The sequence below is a fragment of the Crinia signifera genome, chromosome 4 (assembly GCF_055691185.1).
Source record: "Crinia signifera chromosome 4, ASM5569118v1, whole genome shotgun sequence".
Classification (NCBI taxonomy): domain Eukaryota; kingdom Metazoa; phylum Chordata; class Amphibia; order Anura; family Myobatrachidae; genus Crinia; species Crinia signifera.
The window spans coordinates 173,851,906-173,873,621 of NC_139220.1; the positions used below are offsets into that span (position 1 = coordinate 173,851,906).

At 42.3% G+C, this 21,716-nt stretch overlaps 1 protein-coding gene across 4 annotated transcripts in view; it reads left to right on the forward strand.

The window, feature by feature from the left end:
• RELN (reelin) overlaps positions 1-21,716 on the forward strand; it is a 479,555-nt gene that overhangs the window by 370,798 nt on the left and 87,041 nt on the right. For all 4 annotated transcript variants that reach the window (XM_083183017.1, XM_083183019.1, XM_083183018.1 and 1 more), the window contains exons 28-32: positions 986-1,221; positions 6,261-6,418; positions 7,595-7,802; positions 11,281-11,357; positions 21,095-21,253. In XM_083183017.1, coding sequence (XP_083039143.1) covers positions 986-1,221; positions 6,261-6,418; positions 7,595-7,802; positions 11,281-11,357; positions 21,095-21,253 — 838 coding nt within the window. The remainder of the gene's footprint in view (positions 1-985; positions 1,222-6,260; positions 6,419-7,594; positions 7,803-11,280; positions 11,358-21,094; positions 21,254-21,716) is intronic.

Below are 21,716 nucleotides of genomic sequence, written 5' to 3' on the forward strand. Positions count from 1 at the left end.
GGGCAACGCTGTGCTTGCAACGCTATGGGGTGGTGTAGATACTGGGGGGGTTAGTATGGGGTGGTGTGGATAATGGGGGGGGGGTACCTACAATTGTCACTATCACATTGCATTGCATCGTGAGGTACAATGCAATGCGATAATGCCTTAAAAAATAGCAGGGAATCAATTATTTAGTAATATCACAATTTTGTTATGCAGAATAGCCCACTAAGCAAATACCTTAGTGGGCGCCCAACTAACATATAAGTACCATAATTTCTTCTTAAAATGTCTATAATCTACTATATAACTTAATTGAAGTGGATGTGAGAGGCGGTATGGCCAATCATAGGGTTATTTTGAAACAGGTTTTAAAGTATATAAGTATGGCAACTCAAAGTACAGACAAAAATACATGTAAAGGATAACCCAAGCCTCTAGCATTCCAGGTAACAGATACGTACTCAGTACCAGCATCCCAAATCATAGAGCCAATGACGCATGGTAACACCAGGGCGTTTCCTTCCCATCTAAGTGAAGGAACATGTCACCTCTGCTGGGCCCTAGGTAGTACCATGTCTGGCTCCAAACAATAGATCAGCTCTTGTTAGTCCTCATTGTATTAGGGATTCTAACAGAATTATTGACCTAGGTATTAGAATAGAGCTTCTTATAAACTGACAATTCATAGATAAGGCAAAGATGTGGGGTATAAGGGAAATGTGTTAACTGTAAGGGGATATATGAGGGATATGCCCTCAAATAGTTTATTTTTTGTAAACTAGTTAGTGAATTACATACAGAACATTCGCATACAGATGAAAAGTCATTATTTTCAGGATCATACAGTAGCTTTCAGCAGGGATTTTCTTGTTGAATTTTCATGGTAGTTGTAATTGTCATTAAGTTGTTTTTTTTTGTTAAATGTTTTGCTGTAAGATTCTTGGAAACCACATCATTTATATAGGAGATATATGTAACTTCATCTCTTTATATGCTTCAGTTGAATTTAGGCTGCAGTAAGGAGTTCAGCAACGCTGCCCCAGTCTTCCTTCAGTACTCCCATGATGCAGGCTTGTCTTGGTCACTGGTGAGGGAGGGATGCTATCCTGCATCCCCTGGAATCAAAGACTGTGAGGGAAGTTCCCGGGAATTGGGTGAACCAACTTCTTACTACCAAGGAGACGATGAAGATTGGACAAGAATAACAATTGTAATTCCAAGGTCACTTGCATCAAGGTAGGTTTCTAGCATTGACAGCACCAGGCATTTAGCATTGAATATGTGTATATTGTTTTTCGTGTGCATGCTGTTATGCTCCTACTGTATACTTTGTGCAAAACACTCTAGATACAGTGGAAATTATGCTGACTGTGTTGGTGCACAAACATGCAAACAATTGGTTAACATTACATCCAAATACAGTATGTCTCTACACCCTTACATAAAGTGTTTATACATGTTGCTTAAAATAAGTGAAACGTCAAACTTATAAACTGATGTCTGAAGTAACTGCTGCCATTATTGCATTAATTGTCCGTATTGTATATGGACAATTAAAATTGGTAAGAAATATATTTGAAAAATACATGTAAATGCAAATAAGATGCACATTTAAATGGCATGTTTAAATTGTGTATGCATGCCCTTATTGGATTGGACTTGCAAGTGATCTAGTACAACAGGCATAAAAGAAGGTGAGTGTTATACAGTACCAGACGAGATTAGTTATGTATTATATAATGCCCTCAGTTGCCTATCAATGGCTTGCACAGTTAGATATGTTGCACACACCCAGGGCTGGTTCTACAATTAGGGAGATTTAGGCAGCTACCTAGGGTGCCAGGATCTGGGGGGCGCCACCAAGTCTACCTATCAAAAAAAATCAAGGATGTCTATGAGGATCTTTGTGTTACTTACTGCAGGTGGCTGCTGGGGAACTTCTAAGTCTTCACCTCCATACTTTCCCTTGAGGCATACTTCCCTACATTTCTGCTCCCTCCTCCTTGTACTCTATTGTGGATGGCAAAGGGGGGGGGGGGGTTCCAGGGAAAGCAGGGGACTTGCCCACCAATTTTTGGGAGTCTCCCTAGTATGGGGGGGGGGGCAGTTGGTTGAAGGTTTGCCTAGGGTGCTGAGAAGCCTTACACCGGCCCTGCACAAACCTCACATCCCACCTTCCCACAGCTAACTATAATCTCGCTGATCCTTAGACCTCACCATACTTGCTATCCCACCTTCCCTTCCAGCTCACCTTTATCCCCTGCAACACTGCACTTTCCTTAGTGACTAAAGGGTCTATGTACTAATCCCTGTAGAGCAGGGCTGGGCAATTGCGGCCCTCCAGATGTTGATGAACTACACATCCCAGGATGCTTTGCATTAGTTTTGCAATGTGGCCATTCTGAAACTGATGCAAGGCATGCTGGTATGTGTAGTTCATCAACATCTGGAGGGCCGCAATTGCCCAGCCCTGCTGTAGAGAGATAAATTGGATGGAGATAAAATACTAGCTGTCATGTTACATGCTATGGGCATAACTCTCAACTTTCAGTCCGGAGGAAGAGGGACACCGATATGCGCACTGAAAATGTCGGCGACGTGGCTGAATGAAAGGGGGCGTGGCCTATAATCATGGCTCCCCACGAGGCCACAGCCCTGTTTTCACCACTGTGGAGGCATGCCCAGCAGCTCCGTGAGCTGCTGGGCATGTCCCCAACCCCCCAGGCTGCAGTAATAGATGCTGTATAGCGTCTATTCAGGGTTACAGGGGGGACTCCCAACTGCCCCCCATCCCACCCCTGCCGCGGGCCACTGCAGACCACGGGAGGGACGCGGGAACGTCCCAAAAAAATGGGACGTTCCCGTGCTAAGCGGGACATTTGGGAGGTATGTATGGGGTTGATGCTATTATATGTGTAGACATTTGGATGCTGCCAATGGCACCTGATTTTGCACCCCACGTGCCCGAATTTGCGCAAAATTGCTTGCTGCCCCACTTTTGTGCAAATTACAAACGCTGTAAAGTTTGGCAACATCCACGATATCTGTCCCCACAAATTCATAATAGGAATCAACCAGAGGAAATTACAGTTAGGAGCTGTTGGCGGTATGTTTTCTTCTCCCCGAGGGTGTCACAAGATTGGTGTGGGGGGTGTGGGTCACACCCTGGTGTCAATGCCGACTCTCAGTGACCTGCTCAGTGCAGCCCAGTGCTGCACTATAATATTATGTGCGGCACCCGGCTCCTGTCACTGAGCGGCAAGTTTCCAGAGCCCAGCGGTCAGGTAAATGCTGCCCCGCTGAACACCCACCGCTCTCCCCCCCCCCCCCCCCGCCCAGCCAGCTAATTTGCTGTGTAGTAGCTTATATAATTATGTTGCGTGCATAACATTATGTCATTTTAGTGATGTTCCACTGTCACATATGCATAATTTCATCTACAACTTGCTATGTGCTGCTATAATCCCTTCATGTTTAAAAAAGAGCACTTATCTTTCACAACTGACAAAGAACCATAGCAAGTCAAATGATCCCCGAATTTCCCATTTCTTACTAGCTATTATAGTGAGCAAACCTCAATTTCACTCTTGCATATGAAATTATATGTCAGCGGACAGTCCCTGGTGTATAAGGTCAAGGTGCAGTAAGGCTATAAATACAATGTAATCTTTCTTGGCTAAGCTCCAGAAAGAACATATTTTTTAGCCTGGTAATAATCACTTCTGGGATTTCAGGCTCGTTGTCCTTTCCCAGATACCATGTACTTGGACCGACGTGTTTCCAGATGGCTAGAAAGCCCTGCACAGCAAGGACAATCTCTTGTCTTTCTATTGGAAAGTAGAGCAAGTGATTGACTGGCGTGTGCAGTTCGTGTCAGCTTGTCGTCACTGCCGCTCATCAGCTGCTTGTTTGCAGAGTCATATGCTGAAAGTCACAGCTGTCATTAGGTAGTAGTAATGTGGCAGAGTGGCAGTTCATGTTGAAGTAGGAGAGGAGATGAAAATATTATTCTTAGGACTTCCACACATGCTACTTTTATTAATATATACTACTGTTGGAGGCAGTGGCTTAAGTTTGTTACAGTTGCCCAGAGGCAAGATAAATATTGGTGCCCCCCTCACACACACACACACACATACCCACACACAACCCTATATAACCTTATATAAATTATATATTTCTGTTAAGAAATATAGATAGATAGATAGATAGATAGATAGATAGATAGATAGATAGACCCATTTATCTTTAAGAACTCAGCCACATAAGCAATATTGTTGGCTTTAAAATAACTGATTTAAACTTGCAGGGGGAGTAGAAGAGCCCCCTTGGGAGCAGGAGCCCGGCGGCAGATGACTCCATTGCCTCCCAGAGTTCTGCCACTGTTTGGAGGATTGGGCATAGAAAGCATTTGACAAGACTGTATATAATACTTTTTACTTACACAGCCTTGTCCACTGCTTGTGATCCAGTTGTCAGAATTATTGTACTTTCATACCATAGCTGACATTTACTCAGTTACACTGTACACCAAATAAAAGGAGAAACAGCATAAACACATTTCTAAAAGGATCAGATGTAAAGCCAAATATATACATTAACAAATATTGGTGCTGATTCATGATCATTTGCAGCGATTCAAATTTTTTGCGCATGTGCAAATCCCAACAGCGAACGGCTTCAGCAAGTTACTCCCTCCTTACCAAGCTAACCAGAATTAGGGCCATAATGTCAATTAAAAGTGTACTAATAGCAAATGTTTCAGCAGCAATAATATATATTCATGTATGTGTAAGAAACACACACACTAGCTGGAAGCACCCTTGCACGTTTCTGTAACATATGTGTCTGCTAGCTGCTGGCATACCCCATAAAGGCTTTACTTTGTAATAATACTAAGACAAGGTTAGGCTAGATGGGCATTTGTGTTTGTTTTTATTTTTGTTATGTCATCTTCATACTTGGATAGTAGTTGAGAGATTACGGTAAGAGGTCATAAAGGGATGCATTCTGCATCTCAGCGGTTGGGATGCCAGCATTCGCAATACAGATGCTGATATCCCTACCACTGCCAGGAGACCGGCGCCAGAATCCTGACACCAGTGAGGATGCTGGCACCAGAATCCCCACTGACAACCAAAGGTAATTAGTCCTTTAAAAAAAGTACTTTATGGCCTATTTTAAAAAGAGAGCGACTGTAGTTTTTGCTTTATTTTGTGATGTCTAATGATCATCTCTGTAATGCCAGAGAAATTATTGCATTAATGAAATACCTCTTATTTCGCACACAGTAGAAAGGGATGTTGTGATTGTGTTATTTATCAAGCTATGGAAACTTATTTTGTTAAATTTGCCTCAAATGGCATAAGCAAGCAAGTGAAGATGGGTCTATTCCTAAACCTATGCTTCTTCCGCAAGGATAAAGGGCAACAGATGACTTTTTGGGACACCACTGACATTAGTGATCAATATGCTCCTTTGTTCTATATTTTTGTAACAACTGGAGTTTGGCAAATAGCATTTTTTTTTGTTCCTTTTTTCTGGTGGTGAACTTCTTGTAAATAAGAGCAGTTGATAATGGGTAAAAGCATGAACATAATACACAAGGGATCTTCTTAAAGTTCTGCATGTGTCAGGATTCCGGAAGAATAAAAGATACCATTACATTTTTTTTTAGTATATGCTTCTGCTCAAATGGGCCTTTAAGTAATCTGTCCAAACAGGCTTGTTAGCGAAGTGCACATGCAGTCTGCCAGTAAATGTACAGTCACTCGCTAAGAGGAGATCTTGTAGCTATTGTTCAGAAAATAATGTCCTAGATACAGTATTGTGCGATGTGGGTATATTTATTTTATCAATATAACACATTGTCTGTTGTCTGTGCTAATAGACATACAACTAAATCCCCTTTCAGATCGCAAAGCTGTGTCGGACCCGGGATCGCAATCCTGGGTCCGATTCAGCTCCGACCTGGGTCTGGCACATTAACATTACACAGAGGGCAACCCGGGTTTAACCATTCCTATAACCCAGTCCCAAATTGCCAGGTTGTTTGACTCGAGGTTATAAGGTTTAGTGCTTTCACACCACGCCGGGGGTAATAGATGTGTTTTAAATCAATTTGTAAAAGTTGTAAAAGTTCAAAAGTCAACATTCATTGCATCTTTTGTATTTTTGCTCTATTGTACCATTTACAGCACACATACTGTACAGTATATGCATCATGATAATATTACTTTTGTACTGATATACAGGGACCTTACTTTATATTTCAGTAAGACCAGATTCCGCTGGATACAGGAGAGCAGCTCACTGAAGAATGTTCCTGCTTTTGGTCTTGACGGTGTCTATATATCTGAACCTTGTCCCAACTACTGTAATGGCCATGGGGACTGTGTTTCTGGAGTGTGTTTTTGTGATCGAGGATACACAGGTAAAAATCTTCATACAAAAAATGATGAATATTATGCAAAACAATAAATTGAAAAATAGTGTGACATAAATGCTGTCTCTCATATACATATTGTTATGTGGTTGTGGTACCAGTTAAAGCTAGGAACCCATATACAAATTATCCCTAATTAGATTTTAAAGTCATGATAAATGCCTGTAATGGATGGTAATGTATGGTTTTTCAGGGATGTTAGTGTTAGGAGCTTTCAGAATAGATAGCAGACTTCAGATCAGTGAGTGTACCTATGCATCCATGTGAACAAGGTTTGCTGGTAATGTTGGATACAATTCAAGAGGATTAATAGTGTCGGGCCCCTGAGATGTCATGTGGCCATAGTATAGCATATGCTGTGAACGTCTGTGCAGAAAACACTGCTACATGGTTTGTTTTTTTCTTATTTGCATTTTGTTTGTATTTTCATTTTTCCCATCTGCATTTAAATATTTACAGCATTCCTGTCTCTTTATATAAATAGTCGTTACCACTGTTATTTTTAGATTTTAAATACATATTTAAGAAGAGTCTAAGGAAATTTAAACAAAAACATATTTGCATTGCTGAGAAATGTATTATATATTTATTTACAGTTTCTTATATAGCGCAGCAGATTCCGTTGCACTTTATAATTGGTATGTGTCATTTTTAATCAATAATAATCAAACTAAGGGATGTAATCACCACCTTGTTTCCAGATATGATTATAATGTTGAAGGCAGTATGTCGACACTGTCGCAATAACCAACAGGTGAAATGGCGACATATTCCAAATTTCTGGATTCGGTATGGGTTGTGTCTTGGAGGTTTAGTTTTAGACTGTGGGGGCACATGGGGGGGGGGGGTTTGGGATTTAGAGTTTAGATAGATATATATATATATATATATATATATATATATATATATATATATATATATATATATGGGGTGTGGTTTTTTTAAATGCTGGGACAGTTTTCCAATGTTCGTGAACTGTCCCAGAAACTGGACCTAGTAAAATGTATAGTATATCTAACTACCTGATGGTCCTAAAACCAAAGTAATACTACAGTATTGTGTAACAGTTATTATAAAGTGTGATCAATTAAGTTTTTTTTAAATTAGTGTCTGCATCCTGTATTAAACATTATGTCATATTTATTGCTTTACTTTTATTTTTAGCTGAACATGGAACATGTGTCTCAAACAGGCCCAATCCGAGTGAGATGTTTGACAGATTTGAAGGCAAACTTAGTCAACTTTGGTATAAAATCACAGGAGGCCAGGTGGGCACAGGCTGTGGGGTAATAAGCGATAACAAATCTCTCTATTTTAATGGACCTGGAAAGAGAGAAGCAAGAACTTCTGCTTTGGACACTACAAATACCAGGTTAATAAACATCAGTGTATATCTTACTCATGATATTAAAGTCCTATGCATGTTTATTATAATTGTAAGTTATCCATTTAATTGTATTTCCCCAAGCATTAGCTGTATTCATTTTTTACTAGGAACAGCGAATGCTTTATAGACCACAGAATATCATGAGACCAGTGGCGGTTTTTACTTATGGGCTGCAGCCAACCCCCCCCCCCCAGGTAAAATCCGCCACTGTCTCTGCCTAAAGTGAAACCAGATGCAGTCTGTGAGACTGCACTGGCTTCACTGTGACTGGCAGTGACTTCCTATTGGAAGTCTGACCTGCCAGTCACTCAAGGCATCCCATCGGGAGGTGTTCCCTCCCTCCGAGATGCCTCTCTCTGCAAATGCGCGGCAGCCCCTAAAACGGGTTCTGCGCATGCACAGTACCGCGGACCAAACTGCTCATGCGCCGGAACCCGGGAACCCGATCAAGCCGCCGTGGGCTGCTACAAAGGCAGCCCCCCGAGGCTTGGGCCAGTGCATGCGCAGTATGAATGAAGTTACTTCACATGCACTGGCCCCGTACAGGGGACAGGGGTGCGCGGAGTCCGGGGACGGCGGCAGTGGAGGGGGGGACCCCGCATTGCGGCAGCCCCCTCCATAATGGTAAGAGCTGCCACTGCATGAGACCATGTACTACTCTGCTGCATCACTTTCCTTTTTGATCTGCAATGCAATAATATTCTGGTGGTCGCTCTCTTCAAAATTTAAGTTGACAGCATCTCCAGAAATGCTGCATAGCTGCTGCGTATGTCCTAATTGCAGTACAATGAGACAAACTACAGTATATGCACCATAAACAGCACAGGTTTTTTTTGTTTCATCACATGTATATGATGTGAAGGAAGATAATTATCTCACATTTAAAACAATGACGAAAGGAAAGATTTATGGTTGGTGAACTGACATTATTACATGAAACCAAGGGTATGCAGAAGATATGCACCAAAATATATAGGAGGGTATTTATTTGCTGCCGATTTTTTTGCCTATATGAAAAACTGCACTTGTTTTTTAGGGTGATATTGGATTTGCACTATTCAATGATAGTGCCAATTTTTCACCTAGGTGACAAAATATGGCACTGGTGAAAAACACGTGGATTGGCGAATTAGCCACCGATCCTTGTGTTTTCTCCAATTTTCAGGTGAATTGTGGGCGTTTTCGCCCGTTCTTTATTCATTTTTCACCCATGCCTTTTCACCCCCATAAAAGAAAAGGCATAGGCGAAAAATGTAAAAACCTGGTAAAAAAGCTCATGATTGAATACAATAGGGTTGAATTTGTCCCATTATTTCACCTAGCAGAAAAAAATGGGACTACCAACATCCACGATGTATGTCCGATGCAGTATTCTGAATTACAGTCAGCTGCATCAGGCATGGAAAAAAGAAGGGTAGACTGCGCTTATTGATGACAGAGTGAGGATAGTAAAAAATATTAGCATACTATAATGTAAACACGTAAAATACAATTTATACAGTAAAAGAGGGGGGAGAGGGAAATAAAATGCTGCATCCACTGGGGTATTGATATCACCTTTGTATGTCCACAGTTCAATGGGAACCCAATGATGGTGTGATCCTGTAGTGCTTGGCCACAGCGGTGCTCAGTAATAACTTTATCCAGATGTAGTGTGGGGGTAGCGAGCCTCCCAATTGGAATGGAAAGTTAGGTCGAGACGTCCGCAAGATGACTCTGGGTGAGTATTAGATAGGCGGCTTGCCTTCAGAAGGTGAGTGCCTCACTCCAGGTCAGGTGTGCCGGTGGTAATTCGCAGTTGTGGATCTCCAGTTGGTAGTGGGTAGTGGATGGTGATGGTAGGGAGCAGCGTGTTCAGTGGGCTGATGGGAGCCTGGGCCAACGCGTTTCGCCGCAAGAAGCAGCTTTTTCAAGGACTCCTTGAAAAAGCTGCTTCTTGCGGCGAAACGCGTTGGCCCAGGCTCCCATCAGCCCACTGAACACGCTGCTCCCTACCATCACCATCCACTACCCACTACCAACTGGAGATCCACAACTGCGAATTACTACCGGCACACCTGACCTGGAGTGAGGCACTCACCTTCTGAAGGCAAGCCGCCTATCTAATACTCACCCAGAGTCATCTTGCGGACGTCTCGACTTAACTTTCCATTCCAATTGGGAGGCTCGCTACCCCCACACTACATCTGGATAAAGTTATTACTGAACACCGCTGTGGCCAAGCACTACAGGATCACACCATCATTGGGTTCCCATTGAACTGTGGACATACAAAGGTGATATCAATACCCCAGTGGATGCAGGATTTTATTTCCCTCTCCCCCCTCCCCCCCCTCTTTTACTGTATAAATTGTATTTTACGTGTTTACATTATAGTATGCTATTGTAGTATTAAAAAATATTTTTTACTATCCTCACTCTGTCATCAATAAGCGCAGTCTACCCTTCTTTTTTCCATTTTCGATAGGGACTGACCATCCCTTTATTGACAGCTGCTGGTTGAAGCCACTCATACAGGCGCCCCTTCAGTTACCTTGGTAACTGACCCCCCCTTCTTTAGCTGCATCAGGCAGTATATGCCCTGCAGAGGTGGTCCAACACTTTCCCTGCTCCTTTACTAGGGAGGAATGGGGAAATGTCTCCTCCTTAGAGTAGGAGAAATGCAGATGCCATGTACTAGTGACAGGACGTCTAGTCATAGTTACGTAGTTTAAACTAACCTGTGGGTGTCACCTGGCCATTTACTGGGAGTGTAAGGAAAAAACGCAGACGTGCCCATGCAGGTGACGTCGACTATCACACTGGCAAAGAAGGTCCTGGATTACGCACAGACTGCACACACTGTTAGAATCATTTGATGGCGAGCAGTTGCAAATGGATTTGCAGCTAATCGCACGGCTGCAATATTTTCACAAGCTTTTCACAGGCTTGCACAGGGCGGGATTTCACTCTGGCCATCGTAGGACTCTACATATTAGCAGCCCAGCAATCAGTTCTGAATAACCCCCTAAAGTGGGAGCTTGTGTCTGCAAATAACCAGTACTGCTTGCGTATGGGTTTGGATCCAGAAGAGCTTCTCACCAGCCATTGGGCCGTGCATGTGCAAGCGATCGTTTGGTTCCCTCTCCATATAAAAGACTTCAGTGGCTATTGTCATCTAAAAATGTCAGCGGCTCCTGAGATCAAAGCTAGAGCTAGATATGTACAGCAATATCGCAGTCGCCATTGGAACCATATAGTAGTCAAATCTATCATTTCCTTTTTTATGTCGCTTTTATTATTAAACTTAATTAAAATATTGATTAAAAAAATCCATACACTGATTTGAACGTTGAACATAGCATGTAATAGATCATTGGGCCCCATTGTGGAACAAATTATTTATTGTTGAGCTGTATGACATTGTTATTAATATTGATAATATTATCTTTCTTGTTTTCTGTTTTTTTTTTCTCATTTACAGATTAGTTCAGTTTTTCATACAGATTGGAAGTAGAAATAGTGGCTCATCTTGTATAAAAGCAAAGTCAAGAAATGAAGGTAAATATTGTATGGCAGCAGCGATTCGCTCTCCAGGCCAGGGAATGACACGGTAAATGCAATATCTCCTGCTTGCCACAGTTGTGCCTAGCCTGCATTCAACAAAGGATGGCATGGTCATCTGGGCATTTACATTCTTGATTCCACGGAGAAGGTGGCGTTGCTGCAAATGTTGTTATCTTGGAATGCAAATCCAGTTTAAGACTGTGTTATCATACTGAAATCTACAGAGATAGCAAGCTTATAGTGTATTCACTTTCTGACTTTCTTTAATTCTGATGTGCCCATTGACCATGGACCTTATTCTGGTCCATTCGCAGTGCCATGTGCGTTCGCAGGGGGCCGATGTTTTTACTTTGCGCATGCGCAATGTGCATGCCCTTGGTGCGCGTGGCCACAGTGAACAGAATGTTCGCCGGGTGTATGCACCCAACCTTGCGGCTGGTGGGCGGGGGTGTGGTGAGGGGGGGCATACCATTAGCATATGGGAATGCCCAGCGTTTCATGGGTGTTCCAATGAGAACGTTGGGCGTTCACATGCTAATGGACGGATGACGCGGGGGCCGGCAGCTGACATCACCGCATGTCAGCTTCCCACCCACTTCCCTCAGAATGTGCTCTGAGCAACCTTAGATCTGCGTGCATGTTCCACATGGAACCATCTTATGATGTGGGTGCTACCCCGCAGGCTGCCAATGGATGTTTATGTAAAACATCCATTCGCAGTCAGTGCATGTGAACACATGCTGCGAATCGGTAGCGGCCAATCCACCATTCGCAATCAACCAGAATACCCCCCTATGTCTGTAAACCATACCCATGCAGATACAATGCCTGTCAGACCGACATGCATTTTGTGTGCCTGCCTCAGACCCTGCACATTTTGTGGACATACATGTGAGAGATCTCACAAATGCAAAGCCAATCTGCTGATGTTGGGTCAGATACATAGGCGTGAGTGTTAGGGGTGCACAGGAACCCCCTAATGCTGTGCCCACCCCTATGAACACCTCCCTGCCACTAGCAATACCAGCAATACCTTTTGCCAAAGACTTTTGAGTTTTAGAACTGTATTGTATTAAAAAAAGTCAATTATGTGGGTTTGCAGTGTTAATTGTAGTAGACCATTGTCCTATCACTACATACCTGTGTCATCCATGTATGTTTCTGACTGTATTTGTATGTACTGTTACACAGAGTAATTAGAAGTTTAAAACTGAAATAGGCAGGAGATTATGGTGTGGCTGAGAGACGTTTTATATTGTAGCGAGTGCCAATAGATGATGGTAGACACGCCTGATTGGTGGTGTTAAACACGCCCAATAGGTGCTGCTAGACATGCCCAATAGGTAGTGCTAGGCACATCCCTTTGACGGTGCACCCTCTAATAAAATGTGCTGTGCACGCCTATGGTCAGATAATTGTAGTGTGTGTATGCCCAGCATTACTTGTCACCAGTAAAGTGCAGTCAGGGTAGGCAGTGCCTCGCCTGTCATACACCAGTATACTCCAGATATTTGACTATAAAAATGGTTAGAATAATACACAATTAATTTTTGTATTGTTCTATATAATACAGTCATCCTTATATTATTCATAGGCATGTGTAAGAGCTGACTTGGGGGTGACACTCTGGTGCTTTCCCCCTCCACCACAATATGGACATAGCCTCTCCCCCCCTTTATTTATTAAGATGGGAGTTCTAATTCAGATGGGATGTTGCTATGAGCAACCAGTCAGATTCTATTTATTATCTTGTAGAAGGTGCTAAATAAATAAGTAGATTCTGATTGGTTGCCCTTAGCAACCTCCCATCTGAAATAGAAATCTCATCTTAGTAAATAAACCCCATAGACTCAGTGCTTACCAGGGTGGCTCATATGAGCAGTCTGTGTCTCAGAGCAAGGGGTGGAGGAGGTAGTCTGTGATCTGGCAGAGAGGGGGAAGTCCTAGAGTGGCAACCCCCATGTCAGTTACTGTGCACACATATGATATTATGGGGGACATTTTTTTTTTTTTTTTTTTTTTATTATAAATTCATCTTTATTTGCATTTATATAAAAAACAAACAGAAATCAGAAAACATTTAAAACATACATTGACAATTTAGGCGGAGTGTACGACACCCCATCTACACATTACACAAACACAAAACGGAGAGGACGTGGCGGTACTTGCCGCTTACATTCACTTGATGAATGCAGAAGAACCATGGCATTGACATACATTTATACACGAGAAGGCTTATACCCCCTCTGGCACATCCACCTCAGCTCCCCCTCAACCCACATCCCTCCTCCCACCCCACCCATCAATAGACAGAGTTATATACATTATCATATTACATATATTGAGCAGTGTTAACCTGGTCATCTACATTGTCCTGTATTTCCGTTGCAATAGTTTATAATTGATATATATATATTTTAAAGTGCATGTGCCTATACTGAAAATTAATATATCATAACCAGGTGGCGAAGTAGTAGTACCGGGGAAGGAAAAAAAGTGAATTTAAAGAAGGAAAAATGAGAAAGATGAAAAGAGGGGGAGAAGCCCCTCAAAAACAATAAAGATACATAAATAACGAGAAAAAAGAGGGGGAACTATACCCCATATAATATTACGTGTTTTAAACTTAATTTGCTGCTAATTTCAGCGTGCTGCATACGCAGATGCATTCCATCTGTGCCAAATATTAAAAAATGTGCTTAGTTTATTCCTACCTAAGTATATAAATTTTTCCTGTGCAACTGTGTAATTAACTAACGCTATCCATGCGACAAAATCAGGACCGTTTTTTGAATGCCAGGTTCTAGCTATCATCATTTTGGCGGTTGCGCATACATTATATATATATAACTTGTCATATTTGCTCAGGCAGCCGTCATTGCAAATAGATAATATACAACTTTTAGGGTTGAGGGTGGAGATGGGAATATTTGTTTGACTGAGGGTTAATTTTACTTCATCCCAAATTTTTTTTACCACAGTGCATTCCCAGAGGAGGTGCCAAAATGTTCCCTCCGTCCTGTTACATTTAGGACATGTGGGGGATGCCCTGGCATGCATCTTAACCAATCGGGTTGTAGATATGTATGTTCTATGCAACACGTACATCTGCACCTGTTGCATTCTTATAGAATTAGTTGCATATTGTATTGACGATAGGGCCTTTTCCCATTCACCAGCCGAGAATACGCCCACGTCGTCCTCCCATTTTTTAGCTAGCGAATCCAACCTGCCAGCACTATCTGCCTCTGAGATTGCACTGTAGAGCCTAGACACAACTTTTTTTTTCCTCCCTCCTTTAGTAGTTCTACTTTAATTGGAGAGGCGGAAAAAGATGGTATATTATTTTTAAATTGGGTTTCTAACGCATTCCTGATCTGTAAAAATCTAAAGAAGAACGCTTTTGGCAATGAAAACTCTAGTGCTAAATTTGTGTAAGATTTAATAACCCCATGGTCATAAAATTGACTGAGAGCTGTCACCCCATATAGACCCCAAGCCGCATCGGGCTGGAGTGTTTTCAATTCCCAAAATTTCACGTAGTCTGATAGGGGGTGGTCTAGCTCGATGTCGGAGAACCGAGTGAGGTTATTGGCTTCCTGCCAGATTTTGACCGCCTGGGTCACCAAGGGGGGATCACTTTGGGCTATTTTACCCTTCAATAAATATTGAAGCGGGGTGCATTTGCCGTTATTTTGGCCCAACAGGATTTGGACTATACTGTTGTTGTTCTCAAAAATGACCCAGTCCCTGATATGTGACAGTTGCCCCGCTAGATAGTACCATCTGAAATTAGGCAAAGCAAGCCCACCCTGGGTTTTTTCCCTCGTTAGAGTGCACATTTGGATTTTGACCCTGCTATTACTCCATATAAATGATGATATCAAGGAATTAAGTTTTTGGAACATGGATATTGGCAAATATACCGGCGACTGCTGAACAATATACAGGATTTTAGGTAAAATAATCATTTTTATCAAGTTGATCCGACCTGTAACGGTAAGGAGCAGCTTGCTCCAGGATTTAAATTTTACTGTGATAAAATCCAACAGTGGTTGCATATTCAGCTGACAAAATTTATAAGGATCTCTCGATACCATTATCCCTAAATATTTGAAGGAATCGGTCCAATTGATAGGTAGAACCATCTGTCGCTCACCAGGAGCGCACTGTTTCAGGGCCATTATGCTGGATTTATTAGTATTTATACTGAAGCCTGAGTATTTCCCATGGTTTTCAATCAGGTTTAGTACTTTAATTGCTGATGTTGTATAGTCCCGCATGAAGATCAACAGATCATCGGCATATAATGCCACTTTATCCGGGTTACTGCCAGCTGCAAAACCCTCAAACTCGAGACTAGACCTCAAGGCGCACGCAAGGGGCTCGATTGCTAAAGAAAATAGGCTTGGTGATAATGGACAGCCCTGCCTCGTCCCACGCTGTAGGGTAAAGGCAGCGGATGTCCAGCCATTTATGGACACCCTAGCTGTAGGGTTATTATATAAGATTTGAATCCATCTAATGAATTTTTCACCTATGCCGAATGATTTCAGGGTTGCCCATAAATATTCCCATTCGACAGCATCGAATGCCTTGGCGGCATCCAAGGTCATTATTGCCGATGTATCCGTAATGTTCTGCGGGATCTGTAGGTGCCTAAACACCTTTCTAATATTTAACGATGTAGATTTACCTGGTAAGAACCCAGTCTGATTGGGGTGAATAATTTTTTCCATGCATTTGTTCAGCCTAGTCACTAGTATCTTAGCCAATATTTTCGCCTCGGCAGGAATCAAAGAGATTGGTCTATATGCCTCAGGGTCAGTGGGGTTTTTCCCTTGTTTCAATAATAATATAATTTTAGCCTCCAACATGGTATGAGGGCATGTACCTGTTTCAAAGCATGATGAAAAAAGTTCTATCAATAATGGGGCAAAAAATGTTACATATTTTTTATATACGTCTATAGGTAGGCCATCTAGGCCAGGGGCCTTCCCCCCTGGAAGCATCTCTATGGCATGTATTATTTCATCTAAACTTATGGGGGCATCTAAGGCAGTACTATCATCTGGGTGCAGGGAAGGTAATTCAATGCCGTTCAGGAAGCTCTGCACTTGCAGGGAATTAAATCGATTACTAGAAGAGTACAGGGTTTCATAAAAATCTTTAAATACTATACCGATATTCTCAATGCTATATTGCATATCCCCGTTTTTATCCAGAACCTCATGAACCGCATTCGAGGGCTTTTCCACCCGTGCAAGATATGCTAGATAGCTGCCCACCTTATCTGAAAAGGCATAAAACCTCTGGGTGTTGATTTTTGTATATCTTATATTTTCAGATTTTATGAAATCAAGCCATTTTTCTCTGGCCTGGTCCCATGCCAATTTAGCTGCAGGGGTTTTATCTACTAAGTATTTTGCTTCGCAAATATTACAAGCGTTCTCGAGGTCTAAAATTTTTTGCCTACTTGCTCTTTTTATCTCACCTGTTTTTTTTTTAAGGGTGCCTCGCACATAGGCTTTGAAAGCATCCCAAATTATCATATCTGGTGCTGAGCCTTTGTTGAACGCCCAATATTCAGACCACTGCTCCGTTAGACCTGACATGGCCTCTATGTTTGTTAGCCATGTAGCATTAAACTTCCAGAAGGATCCGTATCTACTAATGGAGTCATCTATCTCCAGTTCCAACGGGGAGTGGTCTGAAATACCTCTCGTTTTGTAGCATACATTTACTATAGATGGTAACAATTCCTTAGACACCAGGGCAAGATCTATTCTTGAAAACGCTATGTATGATGTTGAAAAACATGAATATTGCTTTGTTACTGGGTTCCTCACCCTCCAAGGATCTATCCAGCCCAAGTTGTCTACAAAATTTTTAAAATTCTTGGAACACCTGTCATTACTACAACCTGCCTGAGTCCTACTCCACCTATCCAAACTAGGGTCAAGCACGTTGTTAAAGTCACCGATACAGATTATTGGCACCTCTGGTGTAGTTGCCACAAAATCGGCAGCTGCGATCAGCACATCAAATGCAAAGGGGGGTGGGATATAGATGGCTAGCAGTTGTAGATATTTAGTATTAATTATGCCCTCTATAAAAATATATCGACCACCTGGGTCCACTTTAACTCTATTGCATTTAAATGTAACAGTTTTTTTAAACAAGACTGAGATACCTCTTGCATGTGAGGTGAAAGGAGCATGGTATGCCTGATTTATCCAGGGCCTGTTCAGGGCTCGAAGATTCGTGCCTGTAAGGTGGGTCTCGGACAAACATATTATTTCTGCTTTGTTTTGTCTCACCTGGCGCATAACCAAAGAGCGCTTCACCTTATCATTTATACCTCTAGTGTTCCATGCTAAGATACGAACCATCTAATCAACACATGAATATAGATGTACCAATAGACCAATATTACATAAAGATGGGCATTAATAACACATTTCATGCACCTTCTATATCTCTCACTGAAAACAAAACTATTACCATCAATGCCCTGGCACTCCGCCGTCCTCTTACACATTTCTACACAAAAACAAAAACAATTACCCCCCTCCCCCCACCCCATATGCCCAACCCCCTTAGGCACACTTATTAACCCCTCCATACGTACACAGAAAAAGAGAAAAGACAAAAATATTACAATACTATATATAAAAAAAAAAAACATAAAAAAAAAAAAAAAAAAAATTAAGAGAAAAACATGTCGACGGTCCGTGTCGTCCTCCAGGTCCATGGCGGTGTCCGGGTCCGAAGAAATCCATGTTGGAGCTGTGGAAGGAAATCCTACTCACCTGGTCCTGCGCTGAAGAAGTCTTCTCTTGATCCGACGTAATCCAGGTAATGTTGAAGCTGTCGCCGGTCCCCGCTGTCTCCGCTGTCTCTGCATCGCGCTGAGGAGAGATGCTGAGATGTTTCATATTCGGCGCCTCTCCTCAGACTGAATTCTATTGGCCGCCTAGCAGGCCAATCAGGAGCCGACTTACTCGGCTCCTGATTGGCCTGCTAGGCGGCCAATAGAATTCAGTCTGAGGAGAGGCGCCGAATATGAAACATCTCAGCATCTCTCCTCAGCGCGATGCGGAGACAGCGGGGACCGGCGACAGCTTCAACATTACCTGGATTACGTCGGATCAAGAGAAGACTTCTTCAGCGCAGGACCAGGTGAGTAGGATTTCCTTCCACAGCTCCAACATGGATTTCTTCGGACCCGGACACCGCCATGGACCTGGAGGACGACACGGACCGTCGACATGGACCTGGAGGACGACGCAGACAGCCGACATGGACCTGGAGGACGACACAGGACATCAGGACCAGGGCTACCTACGGGATCAAGAAAGGTAAGTATCAGTATGTATGTAATGTGTGTATTAAACTTTTATTTAAAATGGGTGTCAGTGTGTTTTATTTAACTATTTTTTTTACTGTGGCACTACAAGACGCAGCGGGCCCTTTAATGCCCAGCAGGCTGGGACTTGTGGTTCTCCAAGTCCCAGCTTGCTGGGGAGGCTTGCTGGCACTTGTAGTGCCACAGTAAAAAACAATAGTTTGTTCTATTTTTTACACCGTAATCAGCTCGATGCCCACCGCCCAGGGGCATCGAGGACAGCACCTGGCTTCAGCCTGGTCAGGTAAGTCCTGGAGGGGGGGGACCCCTTTATTGGGGGGGTCCCCACTCCCCCAGGGCCCCTGGCCAGGCTGACTGGTCGGTAGGGTTAATGCTTTGGCTGGGGGGACTTGCATAAAAAGTCTCCCCCCGGCTGTGGCATTACCCTGCTGGCTGGTTTTGCCTGGGGCTGGTTCTTAAAATACGGGGGACCCCTAGTCATTTTGTCCCCCGTATTTTGGGAACCAGCCCCAGAGCAGGAGCCTGGGGCTGGTTGTTAAAAATCAGGGAACCCCTATTTGTCGGGTTCCCTGATTTTTAATTACCGGCTCCAGGCTCTGTCAGCCTGGTGCTGGTTTCGGCTGTGGGGGGGACCCCACGCCGTTTTTTTATTTATTTATTTATTTATTTTTTACACATTGCAGCCTGCACGGATCTGACTGATCCGTGCAGACTGCTACAAATAATTCGTATTAGCGGCCGTATATACGGCTGCTAATACGAATTCCTACACCATCGGAGGGTTACAAAGCAGTCGTATCTGACTGCTTTGTAAATGACCCTCCGGAACACGACTTTGCATACGACTGAAACAGTCGTATGCAGTCGTAGGGAAAATACTAATACGAAAAACTAGGTTTTTCATATTGGTAAATTTCCCCCTATATGACATTATTCTAATGATATGTTATTGTTATTTAATTACATTTGCTTCCTTTTCTCATGTAATACAGTACATTTATACAAAATTCTGTATTTATGCTTCAAAACAAGTGCAGCTCATGGAAAGTGTTAAAAACAAATCACCCTACAAAATGCCTACATACAGTATGTAAGAAATAGAGAATAAATGAAACAAGTGGTGTATGCTTCAAACTTTCAGTCTCCGATAATGCGCTCTCTGAGACGCACATTAACTCGGCATGGGTCCCTACCTAGAAGCTGGCATGACCTCACTTGTTGCAGGGATGTTTGCAGCTGCAAGGAGACACCACAGAGATGTCTGAGTGCTAGATACGCATATAACACAAAAACTTCTATTTGTCAGATGCTTCGTTATAGGCATCATTTATATCCCACAGGCATTTTTCAGCTTTTTCTGGTAAATAGAGGATGTTAACATGTAAAACGTTAAACAAAGAGACCGTGTTTTCAACATTTATGCACAACTATGATGCAATGTACACAATTAGTTTTTTTGTAATTATTATTTTGTTATAATTGTTGTGTTAATAATATTTTTAAATGAATAAAGTTACATACTGCAGGTTGCACACAATAATTTGATACACAATCTGAGATGCAGACTCACCCTTTTGACAGTCAAACAATTATATATAGATTTTAAACCCTACAAAAATATCATGATCTGATCCCAACATGATAACTGCAATCCTTTACATACCTACATTTATATGTGCTTAGAAACTGAATAATCTTGTAGTTAGTCAATACCCACACACATCTTTCAGTAGGAACCTGTCTGTACAGTAAAGCCCCATACACACTAGGCAACGCCCTCTACTGCCGATATCATTAATGTTATTGGCGGTGAGCATACACCCCCCGGCTGCTGCATGCAGTACAGACGATGTGTGGGTTGTTGTTATTGATGTGCAGGAGCAAGCATCCTTACTGATATTGACTCTACACACTAAATGTTTTTTTTTTTTTTAAATTATATCACTCAGAAGGGCCCATCTGAGTGATATCTTTAAAAAAAAATCCTCTATTGTATGTGTGTGTGTGAATGAGGCTTAAGTACATAATGAATTGCACTAATAGTGAAATATTGTAGTTTTGGAAAAATTAGTTCCAGTTCTCCTTGTGGGATAATCAGATAATGTTATCTCCCATTTGTGAGTTTCAAACCATTTCTGCCACAAAATTGTAAAAAATGAGTTATATTGTCATTGTATTTTGCTTAAGTAGTGCGGCATACAGAAGATCAGGTTACAGCCTGGAATCGATAATATTCCTATTTACATAAAGTTGCAGCCACATATATGATAGAGTACAGGATAGCAAATTAATACTGTCCCTTATGTTATACAGTAGATGTTCCATAGTTCTAAAAGATTCTGGCTTTTGTATTTTTTAGGTATTATGGTCCAGTATACAAATGATAATGGTATTAGCTGGAATCTCTTGCGTGAATTGGATTTCTTGTCATATTTGGATCCACAAATAATCTCTATCGATTTACCCCGTGATGCCAAGACGTCTGCTACTGCTTTCAGATGGTGGCAACCGCAGCATGGTAGGTTATATTACAGCACTTGTTGAGAATAAGTGTAGTGTGATACATATACCATATTCCTGGTTTTACTGGTGCAATTCCTTTACCACTTATAATGCAATTATCCATAACAGGAGAGGTTGTGGAGAAGAGATTCTATGAGCCTGTCTTGGTATAGTAGCTTGTACTTCTCACTCTCCATTTAAACATTCATAACGTCAAGTGTGTGGCCTAATTTATGAGTCTGACTTGCAACCATTATATTATGTGTATATAATACGGTTGCCGGACGGGGTCCCGACAGTCGGGATCCCAACAGTCATTTACCCGACATCGGGATCCCGACAGTCAAAACCCTGACACACGGGAGCCTGATGGCTACCGGCTCTTCTCCCTCGTGGGGGTCCATGACTCCCATAGAGGGAGAATAGAATAGGTGGCGAGCGTAGTGAGTCACAGTGCCCGCAATGGGCTTTTTTGCGCT